Source organism: Trichosurus vulpecula, chromosome 1 (genome assembly GCF_011100635.1).
Source record: "Trichosurus vulpecula isolate mTriVul1 chromosome 1, mTriVul1.pri, whole genome shotgun sequence".
Classification (NCBI taxonomy): Eukaryota; Metazoa; Chordata; class Mammalia; order Diprotodontia; family Phalangeridae; genus Trichosurus; species Trichosurus vulpecula.
Window position 1 is genome coordinate 86,048,471 of NC_050573.1, and position 24,326 is coordinate 86,072,796.

Consider the following 24,326-nt stretch of genomic DNA (forward strand, 5'->3'; position numbering starts at 1 on the left):
TACAAAGCACTTTCAAGATGCCCTAAAGGCTATTTATGGGCCAGAGACCTCTCAGCTACTCAGGGCTGATGGAGCCACATTGATTAGCAATAAGAACAGGATCTTGGAGAGATGGACTGGATACATCCATAACGTTCTCAATCAATGCTAAGGCCACTGACAGCATACCTCAGGTTGAAGACAAAACCCTTCTGGAAGCTGAACTTCCAAGGTTTGGAATGCCATTTGGCTCCTCTCATGTGGCAAAGTGTCTGGTGCCGATTCTACTGTAGCTGAGATTTACAAGGCAGAGGGTCCACTGTTCATATAAAAGCCGATTGAAATTTTCCGGGTTATATGGTAAAAAGATGTTATCCTTCAGGAGTTCAAGGATGCCTCCATTATCCACCCCTATAAAGGAAAAGTAAATAGATTGTCCTGTGGCAATCACAAGAGGGTCTCTCTCTTAGTCATTGCTGGCAATATTCTTGTCAAAATCCTCCTTAATAGGATCCTTCGCCTGGAAGACGGTCATCTACCTGAGAGCCAGTGTGGCTTCAGAAAGGACTGAGAAACAGTTGCTATAATGTTTGCTGCCTGACAACTCCAAGAGAAATGCCAGGAGCAGAACAGAGATGTGTACACAACGTTCATTGGTCTGACCAAAGCCTTTGATACCGTCAGTCATGAGGGCTTGTGGAAAATTATTGTGAAATCTGGTTGCCTGGAAAAGTTCACCAATATCGTACCATGATGGTGTACTTGCATGGGTTCTGGGTAATGGATGATGCTCTCTCACTTTCCCAGTCACCAATGGAGTGAAGCAGGGCTATATGCTTTGATCCCATGCTTTCTAGCACGATGTTTTCAGAGATGTTGTCAGACACCTTCAACAGGGACAAAAATTGCATGAAGGTCAGCTACCACAACGATGGCAAATTATTGAACTTGAAAAGATCTGCAAGCCAAGACTAAAGTGGAGGGAGAATTGATACATAACTTTTTGTTTGCAGATGATTGTTCACTCAATGCAGCCTCTGAGTCTGAGATGCAACAAAGTATGGATCGATTATCTGCTGCTTGTGTTAATTTGGGCCTAACAATTAACACCGAGAAAACACAGGTTCTCCACTAACCAGCTCCACACCATGCATACATGGAACCATTGGTTATCGCAGATGGAGAAATTTTGAATGCCGTGGACAATTCCACTTACCTTGGCAGTATACCTTCCAAGAATATACACATAAATGATGATTTTGATGCACATATTACCAGAGCTAGTTCAATGTTTGGGAGACTGTGAAGGAAAGTGTGGGAGAGAAGAGGTAGACTGCCTACTAAACTGAAGGTCTACAGAGCCATTGTGCCAACCTCGTTGATGTATACCTGTGAAACCCAGACAGTGCACCAGCACCAGGCCAGGAAACTGAATAGCTTCCATTTAAATTGTCTTAGGAAAATTCTCAAGATCACCGCACAAGATAAGATGCCAGACCCTGAGGTCCTTTCCTGAGCTGAACTACCAATCATCTAGGGTTTAGTTTTCTACTTGTAAGTTATACTTTACCCTGAGCTTATATGGCACAAAATAATTGATTATCAACCAAGAATTTCTCAAAAGATTGTCAATAAACAGACCAGAAGAAAAGGGGGATAGTCACATGGTGAAAGCAGAGGACGCTACCCTCCATGTTCTGTTAGTATCCATCTGATGTCAAAGAACCCCAGGAAGTCCTAAGCACATGGAATGGATTCCCCACGTAGAAGTAACAAGAGTATAGGGAAAAGATTGTTAGAGAATGAGAGGGCATTGATATGTTGTATGAATGCCAACCAGACATTTGCCTAGATGACTATTTTACAGAGAACTCACACACGGCAAGCGCTCACATGGAGGTCAGAAGAAATGATACAAGGACGTTTAAGGCCTCTTTGAAGGACTTTGGAATTGTTTGCATCACATGGGAGACCCTGGCCCAGGACTGTCCAGCATGGTGTACCCGCATCAAAGAAGGCACTGCGTTCTATGAGCGAAGCAGAATTGCAGTAGAACAAAAGAAATGAGAAATGTGCAGATTTAGAGACATCTCCACTCCCAATGTTCACTTACACTATTTGTGCCCAACCTGCGGTAGAGCCTTCCGAGCTCATATTGGTCCTATCAGCCCCTGTTGGATGTACTGTACCTTGACTCTAACATAGTGATATCATTTTGGTCCTCTCTGAGAATGAAGGAAAACAACCACCCATGCAACCAACCTACAAACCTACACTTTGTTGCTGTTCAGTCATTTCAACCATGTCTGACTCTTCATGACCCCATTTGGGTTTTTCTTGGCAGAAATACTGGAGTGGTGTGCCATTTCTAGATCACTTTACAGATGAGGAAACGGAGGAAAACAGGGTTAAGTGACTTGCCCAGGATCAGCTAGTAAATGTCTTAGGTCATATTTGAACTCATAAAGATGAGTCTTTCTGAGTCCAAGCCCAGTACTCTATCCACTGCCCTGTTCCTACCCAGTAGGAACTTAATTTGCTTTCTTCATCTATTGGCAGCTAAAGAGTAGATTCAATAAAACACGAACAAAGACTTCTGGGTCCATTGTTGGGGCTTAAAACCATGAATCTTTGCTACAGAGAAGGAACTAGGGAATCTTGAGCCCTTGGTGTTCCATAGATGTGACAAAGCACTCTGCCAAGGCAGTGAGAAAGATACAAAGATAAATGAGACATAGACTATACCCCTGTGGGGCTTAAAGTCTAGTCCAGATAAAAAATAATCACTAAGCTAGAAGAACAGGCTGAATCAAGCAAAATGAAATTCACTAGGGATAGATGAAAAGTTTCAGTCTGGGGCTCAAAAAGTTAACTACCCAAATATAGGGTTAAGGAAGTAGGGCTAGAAAACAGTTCATGTGAAAAAAGATCTGAGGGTCTTAGTGAACTGCACTCAGTATTAATCAGGGGTGTGAATCAAATCTGCACTGTCAGTATGAATCAAATCTCAGTGCCATTTGACATGGCAGTCCAATGTAGCTTCATCTTAAGCTATATCGAAAGGTGTAGTGTTTTGAGGAAGTGAAGTGACCGTTCTATTGTCCTTCATCCTGTAGCAGTGAAATCTGGAGTAGTGAAATCATATTTGAGTGATGCATTTCAGGAAAGACTGGAGAAAATCTAGAGGAGGGTGACCAAGGGTGAGGGATCTCCACGTCTTGCCCTATGAAGATTGATTGAATGTTAATCCTGCAGAAGAGAAGGCTTAGGGGGAGGTATGATGGTTGTCTTCAAATATTTAAAGGGCTGATATATGGAAGAAGCAGGTTTCCCTTTCTTGTGCAAACAGAGCCATCTCAGAGAGGAATAGAGGTAGGAATTTTTGTGTCACTGGAAGTATTCTAGTAGAGGCAGGATGAGCACTTGTTATAGATGTTGTAGAGAAGATTACAGTAGAACCTCGGTTTATGAATTCAATTCGTTCTGAGATTCTGTTCGTCATGTGATTTGTTCGTATTGCAAAGCAAATTTTCCCATAGGAAGTAACGTAAAGTCGGATGATCGGTACCACATCCCCAGAAATATTCATATAATAATAATTATTCATAATTTTAAGTAAGTTTTTTTGTCCCTAATGCACCTGAAATACAATAGCAATGTTTAGCACTCAATAGAAACCGAAAATAAAACAATTTTTTCTTCCACAGCTGCAACTGACAAGCAGATTTATTTGGGATCTTTGTACATTTAAACCAGTGAGAGTCACCTGGCTCCAAGTGCACCTTTTTGGTCTTTAACGTGACAAAAGGAAGAAAAAACTCCAAACCCCTCACCCCCGCACCCCACGTCTGTTCTCTTTACTTGGCCATGACACTGGGGAGTGCCAAGCTGGTCTGGCCCTCTGGTGTGGAAGAGGCCCCGATAGGCAGGGGCTGGAGTGGAAGACTGGGTCATGTGGGTGGGCAAGGCAGCAGCTGGGGATGGGGGCTCCCACCTCAACTCAGATGGCAGGAAGGAGACTTGGGGGTGGCGGTGGCCAGGAGAGCCCAGGCCATGGCCTATGAACAAGGGGGAGGGGGCCTGCAAATCGGTGGGGCATCCCTTTTAAAGCAGCAGCAGCAACGTGTTCAAGAGGGTCCCCTTCTGGCATGGGGATCTAAGCTAACTTGGTATTTTGAATCAGGAATAAATACATTTAGAGTGGGTGAGTGCAGCCGTCCCTGCCGGGCATCAAGCTCTCTGCACCATTTCCCCTGGTCCATTCCAGGGTTATTGCTTGGAAGGAGAATCTCCTTCCATTAGAACATTGGATTTGATGTCGGGAGTGTTCTCTCTTATCTTACTTTCACTCAAAATAATACTAACACTTCTGCCTTCACTTATTTTTCATTTTTTAAAATCACTTTCATGTTTTGTTTTTCAAGTCCAAACATGATGTTTGTACTCTGAATTTTTGTTCATCCTGCAAGGCAAATTTTGGGAAAAATTTTTCCTCACCCAGTGAAGCATACGAAGCATGTGTAAACCAGGTTACTCGTAAACCAAGTTCTACTGTACATTGTTCATACATAGGTTGAGCTTCTTGCCCATTAAGGTCCCTTTTAACTCTGAGATTTTGAAGTGCAATGATTCCAGTAGGTGACATTTAGTGCTTATTGAATAAATAAAATACATCTGTCTGTCGATGTTTGTAATTTGTTTGTATTTTGCTTTGCAGTTCAGGGTGCTGGCTTTTTCCCCTGAACTAAGTGAATGATATTTGTATGCTGAATTAAAGTAAGCTTGTCAACCCCTTGACCTTGCTTTCCTTAGTTAAGCAGATCAAAAGAACCTGTGCTTTGGCAGTTTTCTGGGTGCTGGTTGTAGGTGGATCTTACACCCCCACAGAAGCTGCTAGCCGGATTGTTGAAACAGGGGAGGATTGAATACAATGGGAAGAGACTTGAAGCGGTGAAATCAAGCAGCATGCTGTTGTGGGAATGCAGATGCATAGACGGGAACACGCTCACACACTTTGTCTTCCATGACCCATCACGGCCTGCAGATGGCCTCAGTTCCTCCAAGGCCCCACCCAGGTACCAAAAGCACTAGCTTGGTAATTGCACTGGGGAGCAGGGCTATGCTAAAGATGATTTGAGCAAAGCATTTGACAGAGGTGCTCGCAGTCTCCTTGTAGATTGCTGGACTAGATGACAGTACGGTTAGATCACTTCAGACCTGACCGAGGGTGGTAGAGGAACTTCCTTCACAGACATGGGATAAACTGGATGGTCACTGAGACCTATGGGTGCTTGTCCATCGCTCCATCCAAAGAGCAGCTATCAATAGTGGAGTGCCCCAGGGCTCTGTTCTTCACCCTTTTCTGTTCAAGTTTGATCCATGATTGAGATGAGGGCTTAAATACTACACTTACTCAACCCGCAAATGACATTGTGTGGGACAACAGACCACTGACTCAAATAAAAAAACAGAGGTGACTCGGCTTTTTCAAGGTAGAAACAAAACAGAAGCTTTATTTGATCAAGTCTCGCGAGAATTGGGCATCTCCTACTACCAGGGCGGAGATGGTAGTGAAGAGAGGCAAGGGGGAGAAGGCAAGCAAGGGGATATATATCCTTGTACAAACAATTCTAAGAAATCCCACCCCAGAGGCTGGACCCCTGTCCCCATTTGCGGGGACTGGTGGCCTCACAATCTAACCAAGAATAAGTTTTACCCAATACCAGCACAGAAACTACAGAATTACCTTATAAGGAAACTTTAATGTTAAGATGGCGGTTTGTGAGTAGGCTAGGGGAGGGGGAGAGGGGAATATCACCTGATTTCCCCGAAATCATATGATTTACAGGAAAATTAAACTTAGGCCTAGTGAGGTCCACATCCTAACTAAATTTGTACTATTTGAGTATTTGTACTATTTGAGTATCACCTTGCCTGAGTTATTCATAGGGAAGCTTTCACAATCTTGTATTCTATTCACAGCTGGGGTGACATCTACAAATCTAAAGAAGAACGGGGAGAAAGACATTCCTAAAGGCTAAATAATCAGATTCCCAAAGACTCAAATGTATCCCATTTCCCTTTTCTCTAAATATTGATTCTCAAACATTAATAATACGTATATATATATATATATATATGTATATACACACACACACACACACACACACACACACACACACACACACATATACCCTGTGAAGTCTTCACACTTTATTCTCTCACTACCTCACACAACATGAAGCTCAGAGGGGTGGTTAACTCTTTGAAAGACTGGATTAGGATGCTGTAAGATCTTAACACTGGGATGAATTTAATATAATAATAATAATAATCCTCTAACAAGGACAAGAGCTCACAACCTGGTGTGGTGGAAAGAGCTGGGGATTTGGAGGTCGATGACCCGAGCTGGAATCCCTGCTCTGCCACTCATTCCCTGCACGACCTTGGAACAATTGCTTCCCCTCTTTAAGCCTATAATGGATCATCTCCTAGGGCCCTTCCAGTGTTGAGACTATGACTCTGTGAGCTGCTAAAAGAATCATTGAGGACTGGGATTCCACATTCATGAAGGAAGGCAAGATCCTGGGCCTTGAAGCAGGCACTAGGACCTCCATAATTTAGGCATCAATCTTATAAACCCTTGGTGGAAGGAGGGATTGTTTCATTCTGTACTTATATCCCTGGCACGGAAAGCAGCGCCCAGTACCCAGTAGGTACTTAATAAATGCTTGCTAATGGACTAGAGGTGCGTTAATAAATGCTTTTGGAAGGGGTGGAGGCACTTAATAAGTGTTTGCTTTTGGACCAGGGAGTCAGAGTGCCTCTCATTTCCTGGCTGGGTGACATGGGCAATCCCCTCCCCCTCTCTGGGCCTGAAGAGGGAGGGGGCGGGACCAGAGGCCCTCCCCCGCCCCTGCCAGCTCTGAAGCCTGGATTCTTGCTGGAATCTTCCCTGTCCTCCCTCTTCTGCCCCCTGCTGGCCCCAGGCAGAGGAGCAGAGACAGAAAGCCTGCTGAGACTGGACTTGGCAGGATCTTTCTAGAAGCCGTGCGGAGGGAGAGGAGGACAGGAAGAGGGAGCTGGGGAGAATTTGGCTAGCCAGACCCCTCCCCCCGCCCAGGTAAGTGCTCCCCAGGGCCAGGACTCCCCCAGCCCAGACCCCGGGCCCACCCCCAGGCCAGGTCACATGGAGGGACCTGGACAGAGCTGGGCCAAGGCCACCCTGGAAGGCCTCTGGACTTGTAGCCTGCTGTCCGGGGCCTGGCTTTGGAGGTGAAGGACCTCGGTGTGACTCCGGGCCCTGACAGACTTCTCTGAATAAGGCTCAGCTCGAGGGCCGCTTCCTACATGATGCCTTCCCTGATTCCCCTCCCCCACCCGCTAGAGCCTCCCATCCTCCTCAATCCTCTTGTCTTTAGTTATTTAGTATAAATTTTGCATACACTTGTATGTGTCCGTGTGGTCTCCTCCATGGAATGCAAGTCCCCAGCGCTTGGTGCAGGCCGTGGCACACAGTAGGTGCTTCATAAATACTTGTTGACAACTCCAGTGGAGGAACTGTTTAGTTCCTGCCTTTGTATTCCTGGTGCCTGGCACATAGTGGGTGCTTCATAAATGCTTGTTGACAACTCCAGTGGAGGAACTGTTTAGTTCCTGCCTTTGTATTCCTGGTGCCTGGCACATAGTGGGTGCTTCATAAATGCTTGTTGACAACTCCAGTGGAGGAACTGTTTAGTTCCTGCCTTTGTATTCCTGGTGCCTGGCACATAGTAGGTGCTTAATAAATGCTTGTTGACAACTTTGGTGGAAGAATTTAGTTCTGCCTTTGGATCCCCAGTGTCTGGCATATAATACATGCTTAATAAATGCTTACTGATGGATTGATTGGAGGTCATCCACTCCAACTTTCTCCTTTTACAGAGGAGGAAACAGAGACCCAGAAAGAGGTCAAGTGCCTTGACCAAAGTCACATGGGTAGTGAGATGCAAAGCCAAGGTTCGAATCTAGGTTCACTGACTCCACCTAAAGGGGTCTTTCCCACTTTACCATGCTGCTTGTAAGTGTTTCTTGATCCATGCTTCCCTGCGATCTTGGGCAAGTCTCTTACTCTGAGTCTGAGCCTCAGTTTCCTCATCTGTAAAATGTCCCTCCCAGCTCTTGATCCCAAGGTCCTATGGCCAGGGTCCCTGGGCAGACTGTGACGCCTGCTCCCAACCCGGGAGGGGCAAACAGCTAGCTCTCCCCCTTTCAGGTCCTCTCCTTTGTGAGGTGAGACAAGGTCTGTACTCAGGAAAACCTCCGCCTGGGGTGGAGGGAGCGGGCAGTGCCAGCCTCTGTCAGGAAAGAAGAAAGTCGTCTTCTCCCAAGGAAGAGTCACCGTCAGAGGGCCAGGCTCTGTGCCTTCACACGCTGCTTCCCAAGGCTTAGCTCGGCTACTCCGAGAGGGTGGCGCCCCCTCCTTAAACCTCTCATAGTGCTCTGCTTGGCTCTGTCTTTGCCCTTAAGTCACCCAGAAAACCTGGATTTGAATCTCAACTTTGACTTGGGTGGGGCATTCCCCCTCTGCCTGGGCCTTGGTTTGCTCATCTATAAAGTGGGGATTGTAGATTTACGTGATCTCTAAGGCGAGTGTTCTTAAGCTGGGATCCATGAAATTTTAAAAGAATATTTTGATGATTGTGTTTCACTAGAATTGGTTTCCTTTGTAATCCTGTATTTTATGCATTTTAAAACCTCACTCCGAGAAGGGGATCCATAGATTTCAGCAGATGCCAAAGAGCCCTTCTCTAAGATCTCTCCTACCTCTAAAAACATCCTCCAATCCCACTCTGTATGACAGCTTTCTGTGGACACGCGGCATATGTTGTCCCGTTATGCCGCCCCTCTGCCACCATGTAATTACATCGTGGGCTGCTCGAGGACGGGACCTCTGCCATACGTATTGATGGAGCCCCAACCCCTATGGGGGGCGAGTACTCGCAGGCACTTAAATAGTTAAGTTAAAGTTAGATAAGTCGAAGCTTATGGGATGGCATGGGGATGGGATGACATGGGGACAGGACAAGGGGAAGGGGAAAGGAACAGGTACCTACTATGTGCCAGCCTAAGATATCTTATTTGTACGGGATGGGGTGAAATAGAACGGCTGAAGTTAAGCTGGCCATGCTGGCTGGTAAGTCAAACCCTCACAGAGTATCAATCTGGTTCTCCTTGCAGGGCAGGTGCGACGCTGCACTGCTGGAAGAAATGAAGTTGGTCCTCGGGCTCCTGCTGTGCCTGGCATGGCCCATGCTCCATGCAAACAACACCCTGACCGGCAAACAAAGTGAGGCCTCATTGCTCTAAGTGTCCCAACTACGAGATGAGGTTTACAAGAATGGGACCCCCAAGGGGGCAGGAGGGCAGAATGGGGCTAGTGAGGGGACTAGCAGATCTTGCTTGTCCTAACTGGTCCCTGTTGGTATAGGCTATTTTAGGAGGCTGGTCAGTGAACATGGGGTTTGTTGAGGGTCAAGAGAAGGAGTGTGTAGGAGAGACGGCCTGATGTAGGTGAAATGGTGGTAGATTTGGTGTTAGAAGACCTGGGCTCAACTCCTGGCTCTGCTGCTAACTGGCTGCGTGGCTCCGGGCAAGCTGCTAAACCTCTTCAGGCCTCAGTTTCTTCCACTGTAAAATGAGTGGGTTGGACTAGATAATTTCTAGCTCCAGATCATACGATCCTCTTGAAATGCGGCTCATTGGGTGTCCATGGATGGGAGATGGTGCATCATGGGTGAGGAATAGCCAGGAGGGTAATGCCAGGAGTGGCCAGAGGGTATAGGGAGTAAGAAGACTGTAAAGGTTAGAATTAGACAAGTTTTGGAAGAGCCTTGAAAGCTAAGAAGTAAAGAAGATATGACTGAGGGAGACAGGCCGTGTCTCTTCAAGCATTTGGCCGACGTCCTGTAAAAGTGAGATTAACTTTTCTGCTTGACTCCTAGGAGCTAAGCTAAGCCAGAAGTGATGGATGAAGGTGGAGGAGAGGCAGATGATATCTCTCTATAAGGAAAAGCCTCTTTAAGGAGGGCTATCACCAGTCTGAAGGCACTGCTTTAGCAGGAAGTGAATGAGTTTAATTACTGCTTTGGATAGGACAGAGCAGATCCCTGGTCAGGGGTGGGTTAGGCATCTGATCCAGCTCTGAGGTTTTGAGATTCAAATCTATGGAACAGACATCAGGGGAAGGAGAAGTTAGGAGGCACAGATCTCAGGTCGGGGAGAGGTTGGGAAACATTTGTGGGAGTGTCATCATGTTCCCCTGACGGTCTTTATCTCTTCCTCTAAACAGTATTTCTGATGTGTCACGTGTGTGAGGAGATCAATAACTTTGCCTGCAAGAATCCAGAGAGGTGCAATGCAGGAGATGCATTCTGCATCACCGTGGGTACTAGTAAGTTTGTTTCCCCTTAATCTCTCCTTTCCTAAGTGATGGGAGAAGGACTTGGGGCAGGTTCATGGATTTAATTAAGCGGGGACATGGGCTTAGGTCAGGGACCTCCCTTTGAGCTGCAAGTAACTCAGCCCTTGATAGTGCTGGGGAACGGAGAAAATTTTGAGGAGTGGGATAGGTGAAGCGCTGACCATTTCCTCTAACCCCATGTTTCCAACTCTTCTGAGTGTGTGACACACTTGCACTGAGACTCTGTACTCCATTCATTCATATTCATTCATGCATTCAACAAGCATTAATTGCCATCTGATTGTATACAGAGCACTGTTTGATTCTGTCGGTCAGTGAGTCAATAAGCACCCATTAAGGATCTACTATATTCTGGGAATTGTATTAAGGGCCAGAGGATACAAAGAAGAGCTAAAACAGTCCCTGCCCTCAGAGATATCATATTCTAATAGGGGAGAAAACATGCAAAATGGAAGAGGAGAGGAAGAGTTCTAGTAAGGGTCCTCCGGTCCAGCACCGATCCCCTCTTCAGTACCTTGAATACATGGTCATCCAGGCTCTCCTTGAAAATCTCCAGCAAACGGGAGCAAGCTGTCACTCAAAGCACGCTGTTCAACTTTGGAACAACTGCATCCTTACGTCAAGCTGAAATCTGTGTCTTTGCAACTCTTTCACCCACTGTGAAATTATAACACACAAGCTGTCTCATCCAGGGCTTACAAGGTGAAATTTCTCCTGGTCAGATGTCCAACTGAACTGTTCAAGCCTCTTCTTGGGCCCTCTTCTCTTCTCCTTCCACAGTCTCTCACTCGTTGGGTTCATCAACTCCCATGAGTTCAGTTAATTACTTCTATGTGGTTGATTCCCAGATCTAGTCTCTCCTCTGAGGCCCAGGCCCATCACCAGCGGTTTTTGGGATGCCTTGAAGTGGATATCCTATAGGCAACAAAACCAAACTCATTGTATTACTTCCTAGACCCTCCCTTCTTCCTGACTTCCCTGTCATGTCAGAGACATCACCGTATTTTTTAGTGATCCACGCTCACAATATTGGTGTCATCTTTGACGTCTCACTGTCACTCACATATCCAACAAAGAGTCAGATCTTGTTTCTACCCTCCAAACATCTCTCATATATGTCCTTTCTCTCAACTCAGACACCTAGTCCATTGTCTCAGTTGAGACAATTAATTACAACAGCTTTCTAATTGAACTTCTTGCCTCAAGCCTCCCCCTGCTCCATCTGTCTTCCACTAAGCTGCCATAATGATTTTCCTAAAGTTCGGGTGTGACCATGTCCCCTTGCTAGTAACTCCAGCGGCTCCCTGTGATTCCCAATATCAAATCTAAAGTCCTCTGCTCGACATCTAAAGCCCTTCAGCTTGGCCCCTTCCTACTTTCCAGTCTTTTTATACTTTCTCCACCTCAAATGTTAATACGGACTATTTGTGCCCAACCTGTGGTGGAGCATTCTGAGGTCATATTGGTCTGATCAGCCATAGTCGGACACACTGTACTTTGACTCCAACGTAGCAACGTCCTATTTGAAAATGAAGGACAACTAACTAGCCAAACGATACTTTACTACCTTCCATTGACTCTGTGATCTGGCTAGCCAAGCCTATTTGTTGTTCCTTCAAACATACCTTAGGAGGAAGCATGTTCCTGGTCATCCCTCTACCTCACCTTTTACCACTCCTCTCTCCACCACCCCCACCCCATGCTTTCCAATTTCTTCTCTGAAATTACCTTCCATTTCAACCTCATTCTTGTAAGGATGTTGACAAAGTAGGGCAGGGTGACCAGGATGGTGATGGGACTAGAGGCTATATCATATACAAAAACTGATTGAAGAAACAAAGGGAATCTGAGAGCTTTCTCTGTATTACTACCATACAAGTCTTAGATTCCGTTCCATCTTGCTTTCCCTCTGAATCGCCCAGCCTTGTGGAGAGTCAAAAGAATGAGACAGCTAGGAGAAAAGAGGTTTTTTTTGGGGGAGGGGGTGCAGCATAATTATTTACAAGTATTTGAAAGTCTGTCACGTAGAAGAGAGATTAGCATTCTGCTTGACCACAGAGAACAGGGTTAGGATCCATGAGCTGGTTTCAGGGAGCAAATTTCAGTTCATTATAAGAAAAAACAAAACAAAAAAACTTCCTTACAATGGAAGGTATCCCTAGTGAAATGACAGGCTTCAGGAGGTACTGGTTTCTCACTCACTTAAAGTCAGCAGTAATGCTGAGGAGACTCAGGAGTAGGACCAGATGCCCTCTGGGACACAGGCTCTGTCTGGTTTTAGATTCTGTGTTCATCTGTGTGTTCGCATGCAAGGAGTGGGAGATATTATTGCACGTCCCCTTCTCACCCCATGGCAGACTATACACTATTTGAAGAATCCCTAGCATCTAGTACAATCCTTTGTGCATGTTAGAAGCTTAATAAATTCTTATTGAAGTTAATGTGGATAATGAGAAGCAGCATTGTATGGTAGGAAGCACGTTCTTATGATTACGGTCCAGAACTATAACTCCATGAATGTAGGGCGCTCCTAGGGTACGAAGTGCCTTCAATTATGCAGATTAGCAACTGGCCTGTAACTTCTGGTCTTACAGTGTTTCCTGAGGTCATTGAAAGCCTAAGCGCTCACAGCCATACAACTAGTGCGGTTCACAGGCAGTATTCGAACCCAGGCCATCCTGACTTCCAGATCCACTCTCTGCTCCTCCATGCTGCCTATCACATCGTCTGCATCATCATCACCATCACAGGCAATTGGGCAGCGGGTTTTTTGGTTTGTTTTTAAATTTGCCTCTCCTTTCTTCTTCCCACAGGACTGACCAATCGCCACATGATTATTTCCAAACAGTGCCATAAGGTCTGCCCATTTTTGGATTACTACTACCAAAAATTCTCACGTGAGGAAGAAAGTCCACGTGCTTTTGTTTATGCCCGTTGTTGTGCTGAGAATTTATGCAATGCTGGCACCCCCTCCACCTCAGAGGGTGATGGAGACCTCTATAGCCAATATAGTGCGCAAGGCACTGCCAGCCAGAGGGCCAGCAACACGGGGCTAGTGATGTTTCTAAGCTTCCTGACTGCCCTACTCCAGGTTAGTATGTGATCCGAAGGATCCTCCAACCCACAAAGCCCTAGAAATGGTCCCCATGCTCAGTCTCTAGAAACGGCTAGGCCATGCCCCATTGGAGAGGTCATGAGCCCTACTCATCTGGTGGCCTTCTCCCCTCTCGCCCTTCCCACGCCCATTCCCACACCATCGAGGCATTGATAGGGGCCCAAAATGCTAACATCCAGGCCTTTGGGCTCTTCTCTATTCTTTTGCTCAAAAGTTAATAAATGGGAAATGTTTTTGGTTTGAAATCAGGTCTCCTTGAGAAAATCCTACCTATCTTCTACTTCTTTTATACGCCTCACTCCAGTTTGTCATCTCTTTTCTGTGTGTGAGATGTGTCCCACTGGTCTAGAAGCTCTCTAGGGCAGGAACCCTGTCTGTTTAGTATTATATTGCTTTCCTTTGCCCCTCTCCTCTGACACTCAACACAGAGACCTTGTTTAGAATTGAGCCCTTTCTCTTTGGGGGGAGAGATATTCCAAAGAACGAGAGGATTTGGCTTAAAGTTCAAACTATGCCACTAATTCACCGTTAGACCTTGGGTAAATAACTTCCCTTATCCTTACCTCAGTTTCCTCACTGGTAAAATGAGGAAATTGGAATCAATGATCTGTATGAACCCCTCCAACTCTAAATCTAGGGGTTGGCCTCCACCTGCAGGGAGCTCTCAGTCAAAGAGAAGTCATATAATTGCTACTGGGGGAAGAATCCCTGCTTTGAGGGGAGAGACACCAGCCCTGTCCTTCTCTTGTCTTTATCCAAACTTCCCGAAGAGGCAAAGTTAAGAAGAAAATCCAGAGGAAGTCAAGTTAGTCAGTCAATCCAGTAGCATTTAGTGAGCACCTGCTGTGTTGTGTTTGTTCTTCATTCTCAAAGAGGACCATGACATCAGGGAAATGATGACATGACTTGCAGTTGACTTTGATTTGAATGAGGGAGGGCTGTGCAAGGTCTCCAGCCTCACTTTCTCCTTCAGAGCCATCTGGGTTCAGTGGCCTGATATTTACCAGGATGACTGGAGATGGCCTAGAACGCATTGGGAGACCCTGGCCTTTCAGGCTAAGGCCTTTTCAGGTTCTCACTTTGAGTGAGGCTCATTCATCAAATAGGCCTTTTTCAGAAGTTGAAGAACCTGAAAAGAACCAGAAGCACCTACTATGTGCTAGGCAAGCACTATGCTAAGCCTTGGGGATTCAAAGAAAAATAAACACCAGTCCCTGCTTTCAATGAGCTCACAATTTGTTTGTGGAGACAACACACAAACAACCATATCCAAACAAGATCTATTGGAGGTAATCTCAGAGGGAAGGGACTGAGATTAAGAAGGATTTCTTGCAAAAGCTGGGATTTTAGATGAGAACTGAAGGAAGCCAAGGGAGCTAGGAGGCAGAGACAAGGAGGGAGAGCATTCCAGGCATGGGGGATAATTCGAGAAAATGCCTGGAGACAGGAGATGGGGTATCTAGTTTGAGGAGCAACGAGGAGGTCAGTATCACCGGATCACAGAGTATGGGTGAGTGGAAGCAGGGTAAGGTGGAAGAAGACTGAAAATGTTGGAAAGGGGCAGGTTATGAAGGACTTTGAAAGCCAAAAATTTGCTCATGGGGGTAATAGGGAGCCACTGAAGATGATTGAATAGGGAGGTGATGTGGTTAGATCTTTTGTTTTTTCATTTTTTAAAAAAGACAAGAGGATGGATTGGAGAGAGAAGAGATTTGAGGCATGAACACCAACCAGCAGGCTATTGCAAAAATCCAGCTATAAGGTGATAACACTAGGGTGGTTGCAGTGTCATATGGGAAAAAGAGAGCATATGTGAGACATGTTATAAAGGTAGAAAGAGCAGGACTTTATCCCTGATTAAATATGAGAGAGAGAGAGACAGAGAGAGAGACAGAGAGAGAGAGACAGCGAGAATCAGAGATACAGAAAGAGACAGAGAGACAGAGAGAGAGACAGACAGACAGAGAGAGAGAGACAGAGACAGAGAGACAGAGAGAGACAGAGAGAGACAGAGAGAGAGAGACAGACAGACAGAGAGAGACAGAGAAAGAGGGAGAGAGAGAGACAGAGAGAGAAGGAGAGCGAGAGAGAGAGAGGAGTAGAAGATGACACCTAGGTGGAGATCCTGGGTTACTGGGAGAATGGGGGTACCCTCGAAAGGAATAGGGAAGTTAGGAAGAAGGGAGGTTTTGAGGCAAAAATAATGAGTTCAGTTTTGGATATGTTGAATTTAAGATGAGTGTGGGATACGCAGTTTGAAATGTCTCAGACAGTTGGAGATGTGAGACTGGATGTCACGAGAAAAGTTAGGGCTAGATAGGTGGATCTGACAATCATCATTGGAGAGATGATAATTAGGTATTTGGGAGATGATGAGGTCCCCAAGAAAGACAGTATGGAGAGAGAAGAGGGTCTAGGATAACTATGAGATGTCCATGTTTAGTGGGTGTGACCCGCAGGAAGATCCAGCAAATAGAGTTTACATTTAAATAGTTGTTTACTATATGCCAGGCACTGTGCTAAGTGTTGTAATCTCATTTGATCCTTACAACAAACCCCTCCATTTTTACAGATTAGGAATCTGAGGGAAAAAGGGATTAAGTTACTTGTGCAGGGTCACAGAGCTAGTAAGAGTCTGAGGTTGGATTTGGGTCAGGTCTGGAGTGTTGATCTTGAATCAGGCCCTCCGCTCCAACCACTACACCACCTAGCTGCCCAACAGCAAAGGTGATTAAGAAGGAGCAGTCGGCTAGGTAGGAGAAGAACCAAAAGGGAGTGATGTGATGAAGACCTGGAGTAAAGAGAGTTTCGAGGAGAAGAGGGTGATTAATACTACCAGAGGCAGCAAAGGGGTCAAGAAGGTTGAAGACTGAGAAAATTGTACACAGTAAGAGCCACCTTGTGTGATGACTGACTTTCATAGACTTGGCTCTTCTTAGCAATGCAAGGATCTACGACAACTCCAAAAGGCTCATGATGGAAAATGTTATCCACATGCAGAGAAAGAATTATGGAGTCTGAAGGCAGATCGAAGCAGACTATTTTCTCTCTTTGTTGTTGTTTTCTTTGTTCTTTCTCTTGGTTCCTTCCATTGGATCTAATTCTTCTTTAAATCATGACTAATGTGAAAAGATGTTTAATATTAATGTATATGTGGAGCCTATATCAGATTGCACACCATCTTGGGGAGGGGGGAGGAGAGGGAGGAGGAGAAAATTTAAAACTCAAAAGCTTATGGAAGTGAATGTTGAAAACCAAAGATAAATAAATTAAAAAAAAAAAGACTAGAGAGGTGATAGGCAGGCAGCTAGCCGGTGATGTGGAGAGGGAGCAGGTGAGGCTTGAAGGGAGGAAGACCCAAGTTTGAGTCCTGTCTTTATCTAGTGGACGCTGGACTTAACACCTCTCAGCCTTAGTTTCCCCATCTGTTAAAATGGAGGATAGTAATAGCACCTTCCTCTCAGGGTTCTTATGAGGTCCAAATGAGATTGCATGTGTGAAATGCTTTGCAAACCTTAAAGTACTATATAAAGGGTTGTTATTATAGACCCATTGTCATCTGTCTCCATTATTTCTCATTTGGAGTGTTGTATTTAATTTGATCTCCAGATTTTAGAAGACACACTGGCAAATTGTAGAGCATTTTAAGAGGTTGATCAGGACAATGATCTGGACCTAAGACCATGTCATAGGAGAATGAATTTGAGGGAGTAAGGGAAGAATAGAATATTGTAGTAGGTGGAGGGACATGGTAGCTGCTATTGGGTACTTGGAGTGACCCTTTTGTTTGCTTTGTTGGCTACTGATACTTCCTACAAACATACAGGAAGGTAGCTATCATATAGAGTAAGATCTAGTCACTGGGTCTGGAATAACTTAAACTTGAGATAATGCTCTTTCTGAACTATCTTTGGTTATTTTCCCAAGCTGGGCTTTCAGCCTTTCAACTCCCTGTAATATCCCATCTGATCACTAGGGGGCTTAAGGTCTGAGTTGTTCTTGTTGGCAGTCTGCAATTTTTGCCTTTCCCTTTCGGTTCAAGAACAGTGTTTCTATCCTTGAGCATGCAATGGGTTCCCCAGTTCTAACCTAGGGCTAGAAATATTAAAATTAGTAATTCTGGCTCTGCCATCATTCCTTAGAATAATTCACTATCAATTCTCACACTTTAGAACCCAGTGGATGCAGTCAAGCAATATCAATCCAACCAAAAACCAAATCCTTTATTTTTTTTTTCATCACATGGAGGCAACCTTTATTTCTTTTTTTAACATTTAATTTTTATTTTATTTTTTCTCAATTACATGCAAACAAAAACTTTTAATGTTTTTTTAATTTTGAATTTCATATTCTCTCCCTCTCTCCTCTCCCCTTTCCTTGAGAAGGCAAGCAATTTGATGTAGATTATACATGTGTAGTCATTCAAAATCTTTCCATATTAGCCATATTACAAGAGAAAACACAGATTAAAAAACCCAAGGATAAATAAATAAAATTTAAAAAGTATGTTCTAATCTGTACTTGGACTCCATCAGTTCTTTCTCTTGAGGTGGATAGCATTTTTCAACACAAGTCATTTGGAATTGTCTGAGATGATTGTATTGCTAAGAATAGCTAAGTCGTTCACAGTTGATTATCCTACAATATTGCTGTTACTGTGTACAATATTCTGGTTCTGCTCACTTCATTTTGCATCAGTTCATACAAGTCTTCCCAGGTTTTTCTGAGAACATCTTGCTTATCACTTCTTATAGCACAATAGTACTCCATCGCAATCATATATCACAACTTGTACATCCATTCCCCAACTGATGGGCATCCCCATAATTTCCAATTCTTTGCTACCATAAAAGAATTGCTATAAATATTTTTGTACATATAAGTCCTTTTCTTTTTTCTTTGACTCTTTGGGGTACAGACTTAGTAGTGGTATTGCTGGATCAAAGGGTATGCACAGTTTTATAGCCCTTTGGGAATAGTTCCAAATTGCTCTCTAGAATGGTTGGATTAGTTCACAACTTCACTAACAGTGCATTAGTGTCTCTATTTTTCCACCTCCCCTTCAACATTTATTATTTTCCTTTTCTGTCATATTAGCCAATCTGATAGGTGTGAGGTGGTACTTCAGAGTTGTTTTAATTTGCATTTCTCTAATCAATAATGATTTAGAGCATTTTTTTTCAAATGACTATAGCTAGCTTTGATTTCTTTGTCTGAAAACTTCTTGTTCATAAACTTTGACCACTTATCAATTGGGGAATAACTCAAATCCTTATAAATTTGATTCAGTTCTCTATATATTTGAGAAATGAGGGCTTTATCAGAGAGACTTGCTGCAAAAAAATTCCCCTAGTTTTCTGTTTTCCTTTTAATATTGGTTGCATTGGTTTTGTTTGTGCAAAACCTTTCTAATTTTACATAATCAAAATTTTCCATTTTACATCTCATAATTCTTTCTATCTCTTGTTAGCTCATAAATTCTTCCCTTATCCATCAATCTGACCAGTAAAATATTCCATGCTCTCCTAATTTGCTTATGATATTACCTTATATGTCTAAATCATGTACCTTATATTGACATACAATGTAAGATATTTTGGTTTATACCTTGTATCTACTAAACTCCTTTTCACTTTCCCCAGCAATTTTTGGCAAATAGTGATTTCTTGTCCCAAAATCTTGGACCTTTGGGCTTGTCAAACACTGGATTACTATGGTCATCTACCACTGTGTATTGTATATCTAATATATTCCCTAATCTACCACTCTGTTTCTTAGATAGTGTCAGATTGTTTTGATGATGGCTGTTTTGTAATATAGTTTGAGATCTGGTAGTGCTAAGCCAAATTTTTTTTTCATTTATTCCCTTGATATTCTTGACCTTTTGTTCTTCTAGATAAATTTTGTTACTATTTTTCCTAACCCCATAAAACAATTTTTTTTTGGTAATGTGATTGATATGTCACTCAACAAGTAAATTAATTGAGGTATAATTGTCATTTTTATTATATTGGCTCGGTCTACCCATGAGTGATTACTATTTCTCCAGTTGCTTATATCTGACTATTTGTGTTCATATAGTTCCTGGGTTTGTTTTGACAGGTAGACTCCCTAGTATTTTATACTGTCTACAGTTATTTTAAATGGAATTTCTCTATCTCTTCCTGCTGGAGTTTGTTGGTAATATATAGAATTTATGTTGGTTTATTTTATATCCTGTGATGTTGCTAAAGTTTTTAATTAGCTTAACTAGTTTTTAGTTTATTGTTTTGTTTCCTCATTGCCTATCCTAATTTCTTCAATTTTTTTCTTCTCTTATTGCTATAGTTAGCATTTCTAGAACACTACTGAACAAGAGTGGTGATAATGAGCATCTTTGTTTGACCCTTGATCTTATTAGAATGACTTCTAGTTTATCTCCATTTCAGATAATGCTTGCTGATTACTAATCATTTTAAGGAAAGCTCATTTATTCCTATGCTTTCCAATGTTTTTAATAGGAACGAGCGTTGGATTTTGTAAAAAGCTTTTTCTGCATCTATTAAGATAATCATATAATTTTTGTTGGTTTTGCTATTGATATAGTCAATTATACTGATGGTTTTCCTAATATTCAACTAGCCCTACGTTCCTGGTATAAAACGTACCTAGTCATGGTTTATGATCATTGTGATATATTGCTGTAATCTCCTTGTTAGTACTTTATTTGAAATTTTAGCATCAATTTTCATTAAGGAAATTGGTCTACAATTTTCTTTCTCTGTTTTTGCTCTTCCTGGTTTAGGTATCAGCACCATATTTGTGTTGTAAAAAGAATGTGAAAAGACTCTTTCTTTGCTATTTTTCCAAATAATTTATTGTACTTAGTTGTTCTTTAAATGTTTGGTAGAATTCACTTGTGAATCCAATTGGTAATGGGGATTTTTTCTTAGAGAGCTCATTGATAGATTGTTCAATATCTTTTTCTAAGATAGGATTATTTGAGTATTCTATTTATTCTTCTGTTAATCTGGGCAAAGAGAGATAGAGTATCTAAACAATAAATAGGCAATTTAAAAGATAAGGAAAACACTTAGGAGTAAAAACACCAACCTTTTGGTCAGGTGGTAATAAAATAGAGAAGGGGAGAGTTAAGTATTGGTGTCTGAGGAATGGGTTTATTTCACTCTCTACCTAACTGGACTGTTCAAAACATTATTCATTTATTTAAAAAAATTATTCATTATTCATTCATTATTTGTTTGATTGGCCAGACGTTTCTTATTCCTGTCGCTGGTTCTCCCTTCCATTGAACAATTTTTTAAAAAATAAAGAAATGAAAACTTTCATAATTAATATGTGCAGTAAAAAAAAAAAAAAACAACCAAATTCCCACACTGGTCATATCCAAGCACAAGGTTTTAATTCTGCACTTTAAATCTATCACCCTTCTAGCAGGACATGGTAGTTTACTATTACATTGACCAGAGTTTTAACATCTTTCAAGTTAAAAAGATTTTAAAAGAATGTTGTCATTGTATACTATTCTCCCAGCTCTGCTCTCTTCAATCTGCATTGGTTTACAAAAGTCCCCCCCAAAGGTTTCCTCTGAAACTGTCCATTTTGACATTTCTTATGGCAACAAAAGTATTCCATTATATTTGTATACCATCATCTCTTCAGCTATTTCCCAATACATGGGAACCTACTCAGTTTCCAGTTTGGGGCTACTGTGAAAAGCCCAGATGAACTCTGTCCGTAAGTAGAGAAAAGTCAAAAGAAAAAGGCCTTACCCGCACTCATGGTCATTTTCCATACAAAGTACCCCCTATGTTTGTTTCTGCTGCTGGTGTGTGGGATATCCCATTCTCCATTCCTGACATAGACTAGTTAAAAAAGCTCTCCAGTCAGGCCCTATCTTCTTTCATCCAAACCTCACAAGAATTCTGTGTCTTCCCAGGCTAGGAAGACTCTCTGCCTCCTGTGACATTGGACTGTATTTTCCGGAAGCCCATGCAGTTGATTGGCTCTTGGACACTTCCTCTGCCTGGAGAAATCTGTCTTTAAGAAGCTTCTACCAAAAGAATAAAATAAAATGTAATAAATATACTGCTTAAGGGATTAAAAAAACATTATCACTGAGTATGGAATCATTTTAGGTGCTCCGTCCCTAAGTCACCTGACCATTTTCAAAATATGGCCTTGGGTGAGACTTCTGATAAATGATTGTATGTGGGGTTTTGTGTTTTCAGCAAATCAAAACAAACCAGATGAAAGGTTACAAAATTTGTCCCTGGAGTAAATTTTTAAATTTATCTCAGAATTCTTCTGCAGCTCATTACTTCGCTATTGGTATGTCCTGTATCATCCTGAGAGGGGCCAGCAGGCAAGTGCCTGGGCTAGGCCAGGGCCCAACATAAAACGTCAATGATAACAAGTTTACAGTCTGTGGGACTTTAGGAGGAAAATGATGGAAGGTATTAAAATGGACTATAGCAGTATGATTCAGATTTCTTGGGATAGTTCACCAACTGTACCATTAAGCTATCTAACTATTTTGATCACACCCCAAATATTCCTAATCCTTTCAAATGGCACCATCTCCAAGACACTCTCTGATGGGATTTCCATTTCCCATTGCCTAAGCACCATTCACCAAAACCAAATTAACTCTGGGTATGCCAAGGCAGACAAATTAAAATATTTAGAAAATCAGTTGTTACAGGAAGAGCACTGTGTTCTCCATATTGGAGGTCTAATTCATAAAAGGACAACATTAAGAACAAAGAGGTTGGATCTGGGGAAAACAAAACATCTTTTCATTTATTCATCTCCCGATTTTGACATCCTATGCTAGATACATTCAGAGCCCAGAATATGATTATTAATATAATAGTTACATAATCATTGTCCATCAGTTACTATTCAAGACAGGTCATTTATATAATTTATAATGATATAATAATATATAATGTGCTCTAATGTATTACATATTATATATGATATATAATGGTTATCATAATTTACGATGCAATAATTTATAATAATTGACCCCAAGTAATCTACCAAACCCAATATAAAATCAAATTTTAAATTACTCAATTGAGAATGAAATGAGAGAACATCTGCAAAGTTCTTGACAAGTATACATATACATATATGTACACATACATACACACATGTACACACCATGTATACGTACATATACACATGCACACATATATGTATACATGTACATGTACATGTACGTATACGTATACGTATACGTATACGTATACATATACACACAGACAAGTATATATATTGGCTTCCCTGACTTCCTTTGAATTTTGGCTAAAGTTCCACCTTCCGCAAGAAGACTTTCCCTGTCCTCCTTAACCTTAGTGCTTTCCCCCTGAGATTATCTCCAATTTATTCAGTATTTTATCTTGTTTGTACCTGGTTGTTTCCATGTTCCATGTTCCTACTAGACTGTGAGCTCCTTGAGGGCAGGGACCATTTCTTGCCTTTCTTTTGAGCCCCACTGCTTGACACAGTGCCTGGTATGTAGTAGGAGCTTAATAAATGCTTACCAATTTGACTTGCCCCGTGATCACAACCACTTCCCACTCCCACCCTCCACGTGAGCATATTAATCTTTGTGAAATTAAACGTGAAAATCATTAGAAATGCCAAATCTCACCAACTTCCTGAGAAGAATGTGTCTCTTCAGAGACAGTCTCCTGTCCCAAGTAATCCATGAACCTCTTTACATAGGTTTAATGTGCTTTTCTTCTTTGGTTTACCCTATATTTTCTCCATGGCCTTTTTTGGTTCTACAACTCCTTATAAGGTCAAATAAGCCTTTGACAGTGTTGGAAAATACTGGGTTTGTTTCTTTCCTTTTGTGAAGAAAGCATCCCATACTTACCACAGAGCAGTTCTCTTGGAGGAAGGCATGACCGTGGAATGACGCATGGTGGAGACAGTGTTGGTCTTGGAGTGAGGAAGGCCTGGGTTTTCATCTTGCCCCAGAACTCTACCGGCCCTTTGGCCCAGCACATGTCCAAAACAGAGCTTAGGTCTCTCCCCCAAGCCCACCTTCTTCCAAACTTCCCCATGCCTTTATTCTTCCAAGATTATAGATTTCTAACCACCTTGGCATTTCTACCTCCACAACAGTTTGCCAATCTGATCCCTTCTCTCTATTCACTACCCACCTCTTTGGTCGAGGCCCTCATCACTGCTGGCCTAGATGACTGCAGCGGCCTCCTAATTGGTCTCCCTGCCTTCAGCCTCTCCCCATGCCAGTCTATCCTCCATATAGTCGCCAGAGACATTCTCTTAAGCAAAGATCTTACCATTCAGCTGGTTGGTGCAAGATAAAGCACCAGGCCTAGAGTCATGAAGAACTGAGTTTGAATATGGCCCCGGACGCTTCCTAGTTAGGTGACCCTGGGTAAGTCACTACACCTCTGTTTGCCTCAGTTTCCTCATCTGTAAAGTGGGGATCATAATAGCATCTACCTCCTAGGGCTGTTGTGAGGTTCAAGCTCCAATGGGATAATAATTGTAAAATGCTTAGCACCATGCCTGGCACATAGTGATGTGTATAAATAGTATATTATAAGAACAATATGATACAATGTGATACAACACGATGCGATATGGTACGGTAAGATACATAATATAATGTAATATAAAATAATATAATAATATAAATAGTATTCAATAATAAATAATAAGGTGTATAAATGTTAGCTATTATTATTATTTTGCAACCAATGCCCTATGACTTCTAACATATAATGT

General features: G+C 42.5%; 1 protein-coding gene across 1 annotated transcript; it reads left to right on the forward strand.

The window, feature by feature from the left end:
- Positions 1-6,973: 6,973 nt before the first annotated feature.
- GML (glycosylphosphatidylinositol anchored molecule like) lies at positions 6,974-21,675 on the forward strand. The gene is made up of 5 exons (XM_036759876.1): positions 6,974-7,102; positions 9,199-9,307; positions 10,310-10,411; positions 13,255-13,532; positions 21,496-21,675. The coding sequence occupies exons 2-5, from the start codon at positions 9,229-9,231 to the stop codon at positions 21,520-21,522; spliced, it is 486 nt and encodes a 161-aa protein (XP_036615771.1). The 5' UTR covers positions 6,974-7,102; positions 9,199-9,228; the 3' UTR covers positions 21,523-21,675.
- The last annotated feature ends 2,651 nt before the right edge of the window (positions 21,676-24,326 follow it).

Coding starts and splice junctions, on each gene's coding strand:
- GML (XM_036759876.1), top strand. CDS start 9,229: ATGAAGTTGGTCCTCGGGCTCCTGCTGTGCCTGGCATGGCCCATGCTC. Junction 9,308..10,309: donor CACCCTGACCGGCAAACAAA/GTGAGGCCTCAT, acceptor TCCTCTAAACAG/TATTTCTGATGTGTCACGTG. Junction 13,533..21,495: donor TCCTGACTGCCCTACTCCAG/GTTAGTATGTGA, acceptor GTGTCTTCCCAG/GCTAGGAAGACTCTCTGCCT.